This window comes from Lactuca sativa, chromosome 7 (assembly GCF_002870075.4).
Source record: "Lactuca sativa cultivar Salinas chromosome 7, Lsat_Salinas_v11, whole genome shotgun sequence".
Taxonomy (NCBI): domain Eukaryota; kingdom Viridiplantae; phylum Streptophyta; class Magnoliopsida; order Asterales; family Asteraceae; genus Lactuca; species Lactuca sativa.
In genome coordinates, this window is record NC_056629.2 from 193,666,245 (window position 1) to 193,672,520 (window position 6,276).

At 35.3% G+C, this 6,276-nt stretch overlaps 2 protein-coding genes across 6 annotated transcripts; one reads left to right on the top strand and one right to left on the bottom strand.

The window, feature by feature from the left end:
• The first annotated feature begins 1,161 nt into the window (after positions 1-1,161).
• LOC111901023 (calcium-binding protein KRP1) lies at positions 1,162-1,850 on the top strand. Its single transcript, XM_023896890.3, has one exon. The coding sequence runs from the start codon at positions 1,404-1,406 to the stop codon at positions 1,752-1,754; it is 351 nt and encodes a 116-aa protein (XP_023752658.1). The 5' UTR covers positions 1,162-1,403; the 3' UTR covers positions 1,755-1,850.
• Positions 1,740-5,876, bottom strand: LOC111901021 (G-type lectin S-receptor-like serine/threonine-protein kinase At4g27290). 5 transcript variants are annotated; one of them, XM_042896285.2, is made up of 8 exons: positions 5,753-5,876; positions 3,901-5,599; positions 3,646-3,795; positions 3,411-3,550; positions 3,113-3,323; positions 2,799-3,036; positions 2,538-2,688; positions 1,740-2,175 (listed from the first exon to the last, which is right to left on the bottom strand). In XM_042896285.2, the coding sequence occupies exons 2-8, from the start codon at positions 5,195-5,197 to the stop codon at positions 1,870-1,872; spliced, it is 2,493 nt and encodes an 830-aa protein (XP_042752219.1). In that variant the 5' UTR covers positions 5,198-5,599; positions 5,753-5,876; the 3' UTR covers positions 1,740-1,869. The 5 variants fall into 5 exon arrangements, 4 of the variants coding, with proteins under 4 accessions (XP_042752219.1, XP_023752654.1, XP_052621381.1 ...); XM_023896886.3 differs by having other exon boundaries at positions 5,692-5,837; XR_002853376.3 differs by having other exon boundaries at positions 2,036-2,175; positions 2,810-3,036; positions 5,692-5,856.
• Between the last annotated feature and the right edge of the window lie 400 nt (positions 5,877-6,276).

Consider the following 6,276-nt stretch of genomic DNA (forward strand, 5'->3'; position numbering starts at 1 on the left):
TCTGGATCTTCTTGTTTCCCTTTGATCTCACAAGCCTCCTTTTCTTCAAGCTTCGATCACACAAAGTAACACCATAAGGCTCAAGAACACACTAAAAACGGCTAGGGTTTCGAGTTAGGGTTTGCTCTGGACGACAAGGGCTGAGTTGAGGGGTTATAATGTGTTTAAATAGGGTGCAAACCCTCAATTTAGGGTTTCACTCAAACAACGTCTACTCGCCGAGTCGGTCTCCCGACTCGTCAAGTAGACTACTTAAACTTCCCGCGGATCACGACTCTACTCGACGAGTTGGGCCTCCAACTCGTCGAGTCCCAGAGAAAAACATAAGAAATACTTGAATTAAAGGCATACCAGGAATCGGGTGTTACGAATAAGTTGACACAACACGTCACGAAAGGTAAATTTGTTAGGTTAGCGTCAAGACTTACAACTCAAATATGACCCGTTTAATTATATACCATGCTTTATAAATTTAATATTTTTATAAATATACTATAAATTATAGATTTGTGATTGGCCAAAATCAAGAATTAAAATTAAAATTAAAATTCAAACTTTCAAAGTGACTTGATTTTATTTTTCCTCACCAGTTATCCTTTTTGCTTCCCAACTCCAACTATTTTTATTTTGTATTCTAAATTTATTATGAATTTTGTCGTTCCAGCCGCATCCAAACTCCAGTGTTGCACTTTTTTATTTTCTTCTCCATGACTCCTACTTTCTAATTTTTAAAATGTTTCAACCCGACATAACACAACATATTTACAAAGTCTAAACCTTAACCCGACATCTCACAAAAAAAATAAATCAGTTGACACGACACTTCATAATAATTGAACAAGACACAGCATGACAGGTTGGCCACATCTAACCAAAAAAAATGATACAACATATTTTATAATGTATAAAGTCTAACCAACAACTTGAAAATAAATGAGTTACACAAAACAATAATTAAAGAGATCAGATTAGAATCAAATTCTACAACCGATTTGACGATATGAATCTAGTTATCTCATCAACACTTAAAAACAAGCCATCCTTCTCTCCAACAAGTTGTAGATATGCTTTATAAATATAAAATTAAAAATTAAAAACTAATATAATGTACATTTTATGTCGATATAATTTGTCCTATTAAATTGTGAAGTTGACCCTAGCACGAAGCATCCCATGACCTTCTAAAGCAAAACGACAAGTTTTCAATCCCCCTACTCCACTCACACATACTGACACACACACCTTCGCCGTACCCGGGAGGTAATAAAGCCGGCAGCTACCATAGCTGTATTCCAGTTGTCCTCCAATGGCTATTATATATAATCCACAACCACACATTCAAGTATTCAACACACTATCACGCATCCAAAACCCCTTCTCGATCTTCTTCAATAATATCATCAATGGCGTCAAAGAATCAATCGGAGTTTCAGGATTTCTTACCTTTAATGGCGGATAAGTTAGGCGGCGAAGGTCTGATCGGAGAGTTATGCAACGGATTTCAGTTATTGATGGACGCGGACAAGGGCGTCATCACCTTCGACAGTCTGAAGAACAACTCTTCGCTTTTAGGTCTTGAAGATATGAGCGACGATGATCTCCGGAGTATGTTGAAGGAAGGCGATTTTGATGGAGATGGAGCGCTAAATCAGATGGAATTTTGTGTTCTGATGTTCAGATTAAGCCCTGATTTGATGGAGCAGTCCCAATTTTTGTTAGAAGAAGCTCTTGAACATGAATTCGATCAAATGTAATTTACTATTTTCATATGTTCCTTGATAAATGTACAAAATCAATAATTCTTCCATAATCGAAATTCTAGAATCATCGATTACAGATTTTTAACAAAATATGATACGATTATTCATACTATCGACCATCTAAAAGTGTAATGGTGACTTCGTTAACCGAAAACTGGGTAGCTACACTTGAAGAACATTGAGCTTGAAGAATATTGTCTTCGGTGAAAAAACCAGGTTGTTTAGGTTCCGGCAACGAACCTTCGCCGGCCAACATCACAACCACCGATGACATATTTGGCCGGTCGCCGGGAGAGTGTTGGACGCATAACAGACCTACCTGAATTGACCTCATCGCTTCTGAAACAGAGAATGATTCCAGTAATGCTTCATCGATTAGTTCCATGGATCGATCTTCTTTATACAGCCTCCATGCCTGAACAATTTCAATCGATCAGAACATATGAGATTTAGAAAACAAAGTTACAAAAATGGTCCCTGTACTTTCTGATTTTTACCATGTTTGGTCAAAATTGAAACCTTTTCACTTTTGGTCCTTCTTTCAAGGTTCTATATCGATTTTAGTCACTCTAACCTTGAAATATTGATCGAAATCTTGAAATATAGGAACCAATTTCGTTAATTTCTTTATCATAGCATCATACTTTGAAAAAATGCATGAAAGTTTTAATAAGAAAAACAAATTGAAAGTACATTGCTGTAATACAAAAATGAAAGTAAGATATTAATATAATATAAACAAATAAATCAAAGTATGTTGCTAATTCTTGTACTTACATGACCAAGAAGATTATCACTGTGGTCCTGTTGAAAGAAGCCTCTGTTTTTCTTGCCACTCACGATTTCCAATAGTAAAACTCCAAAGCTAAATACATCTGATTTCACCGAGAAAAGCCCATGAACAGCATACTCGGGAGACATATAACCACTACAAAAAAATAAAATAAAATAATACAAAAGATTAAAAAAACATAGATTATAAATACTTGTTATAATGTAATAATTGAAAATGGTATTGATTTTTTTTTTAATCCATACTATGTTCCCACCACCATTCTTGTATTAGATCCCATCTCATTTCCTCCAAATCTTCTCGCCAATCCAAAATCCGATATTTTAGGGTTCATATCAGAATCCAACAAAACATTACTAGCTTTTAAATCTCTATGAATAATCCTCAATCTTGAATCTTGATGAAGGTAAAGAAGTCCACGAGCAATCCCGTTAATAATGTGGTAACGTGTAGGCCAGTCTAGTAATTTCCTTCGTTTTTCATCTGAAAAATAATTAAAAAAATTTTGTTTAGTGAAATTTCATAGATGATTATTCATCAAAGGTTATTATTAGCATACCAAATATAATCGAGTCTAGACTATTGTTGGGCATGTATTCATATATCAACATCATTTCATCATCTTCCATGCAATATCCGATAAGTTTTACAAGATTTCTATGTTGGAGTTTTGCTATACAAATAACTTCGTTCTTGAATTCTTCTAAACCTTGTGTTGATGTTTTCGAGAGTCGCTTCACAGCTACTTCTTGCCCCTCGCCTAAGATCCCCTGCAAGAAACTCTTTAGTTACAGTACAGACAGTAGACAGGAGACAGGAGGCAGTAGACTAGTGAGATTCACATTCTCTATTCTAACCTTGTAAACGGGACCAAATCCACCTTCTCCAAGCTTACAACTCAACGAGAAGTTTTTTGTAGCTTTTATTACGCTTTGTAAAGCAAACAATTGTAACTCCATATCTTCATTTCGCGTCTCATTTATATTTCTCAATCTCCCTATAAATTTATATAAAGTGTTCTTTTAAAAAACGGTTTATTAACTAAAAACACCTAATTAAACTACTTTACGAAAAAATTAATAAAAATTATACCTTCCATATTCATCTGTGTTCTCTTTTTCTTCCTCAAATAACACACCATCAAGCTCATTACCATAATTAAAGTCCCAAAAACTAACGGCAATAAAACTTTAATCATCACTTTTTTCTTCTTATCATCAGATGATTTCAAAACTGTATGATCTTCCAAAATCCAAAACAACATTATCAAAACTCTGAAAAACTAATCTCCATTTATAAAAAATATATAAAAAAAAAAAATTGTTAGTTTTATTATTTAAAATTTACCCGAATCAGAAGAAGCCATCCTCACATATATATCTTGAACATTAACAGATAAATCTTTCATGTCAACTAAATCACCAAACCAAATCAAACACCCACTTCCTTCCAATATATTTAATCTCGCATACGCCATACATGAGCAATTTTTTAAACATTTCATTTCACATTCTTCCAAATTCATGTTCTTATCAAACCAAGAAAACCGTGTATCTGGCAATTTAAGCCCAGAATATTTTCTAAACCCATCAGTTTTACATTCCAAATTTTTTACCCTTACACACCCACTAGACCCATCGTTCACCTCCCATTCCTTTTGGTTTCTAGGGGTAAATTTGTCCAAACACTGACATAAAAGACTACAAGTACTATAAGCACCACATCTTGAATACTCATCACAATGATCAGCAGGAGCAGTAAAAAGAACTCTCCAACTTTTTGTTTGTTTCACAAATGATATCCGTTGTGCTGTTCCACTAGGTGTGATTGAAAGCTTTGAGAATGTCGATGATTTGTTAACAAGATTATAAGTATAGGAAACTTCATTCTCATTCACAATTAAGTCGATTTTGTAGCTAGCGTTAATTGCAGGTTTTGAAATTGGGATTCCACTAAACCCTAGACCATTCCATGAACCTAATCTAAAAGAGATAACCGATTTCTTTCTCATGATTAATTGTGGGTACCCTGTGTAATCAAATCGGTAATTATAATCACCTGGTGATGGATCATCTGATGTTTTCCATGATGATAGATATGTCTCTAAACCTGTCTTGAAGTTTATTCCGAGCTTCATGCCAGGTAGAAGAGTGTCAACAGGATGATCGAAGCTTTGCCAATGGAAATTTTCAGGATTCTGGTCGTTTTCGTCTCTTATAACGAGATTTCCTGAGTCTAATAGCTGTAAAACTGGATTCAATGCAGGTTTTTTCGATATATGTGAAGAAGAAGAAGAAGAAGAAGAAGAAGACGACCATATTGTGTTATTGGATTGAATGCTGTCTAGGATGATGAGATTACGATTACGAACGAGTTGAAGAACACCTGAATTTTTAGTGAGGGGAAATTGTCTGTTTGCAACCCAAACGACTGTGAGAACAGAAGCGTTTGTATACCATATGCCTACATACCGATTTGTAGAATTACCTGGACTGAAAAATCCCATTTTGAAGATTCCTCCAGCTGAAGTTAATGTATCTCCGTCTGTGAGAGATTCAGCTACAGTCATGGTGTCGACTGCGTAAGACTTGTGAAGGTAGAAAATCACGAAGCATGAGAGAAAGAGCTCGATGATGCTTGACATTGATGTTTTAATGTTGATTGAGAAGTGGTTGTGTTTTGAACAAGTCAGATTGGAGACGACGATATAGCAAATTAAAACATAGCTCGTTAGGAACAGATTCCACCCACAATCTTTGACTTCGAAGCATGGTTTGTTCAATCGATGTCCAAGCAAATGATTCCGGATTTAGATGTGGATGGATTCGTCATAGTCGGTAGATGTTTACCAATGTGAACAATTATTGAAATTAACCAATTGTTGACCGTTTTTGGAAGCTCGTAAATGACAAAGTATGGTGGGTCACATAAAGCGCTCATGTTTTACTCCTGTTACTCTCCATTTGATTGACTTTCACAACAAGATTTCTTTTGCGCATTTCATCGAACACGTACGAGGCTTCTCAAAGCACCCATATTCATACACCTGGTCAAATGAACAGTAAAAACCCTTTAAGAATTTTGCAAAAGGAGAGAGAAATTGAAAAGCAATAACAGTAAATGAACATGGTCGACGACCTTTGATCGAATGTCATTATCAATCTTGAGATAAAGAGAGACCGATTTGGATGGAGTTTACCTACTTCCGCACCATAGAGCTTTTGCCGTGTAAAGTTGCCTACGTACATCACCATCTAAAATAACGTTTCCTAGTTGCATTGGGACCATGCTTTTGTAGCTACTCAAATTTATGGAGTTACAGAGCCCTACATAGTTGACTGACAATGACGAATTGTGAAAGCAAGTATGGCCGCTTGAATTAAATCTTGTATGGGCTTATATTTAATGAACGAGTGTTTTGTTTCAGGTTATTTAGTATCGACTCTTAAAAGTCAAATGGTATCTTCTTTTTTACCCTTAATATATCATGTGCATTGTGCAACATGACTTAACACCTCATTTTCTTTTATCTTCATTACTATTGATGCATTGTCTTATAAGGGGCTATCATGTTGGAATCCTAAGTTGAGTAGGACTTGGAGACCAAGTAATGGCAACCTAGTTTTTAGGAAATCATAAACAAGTAGGTTTCTAGTTTCCTAATTGTAATCTAATTACAAGTCGGTAGTTAGGAGTATATATACATTGTTTTAGGTCGAGTTA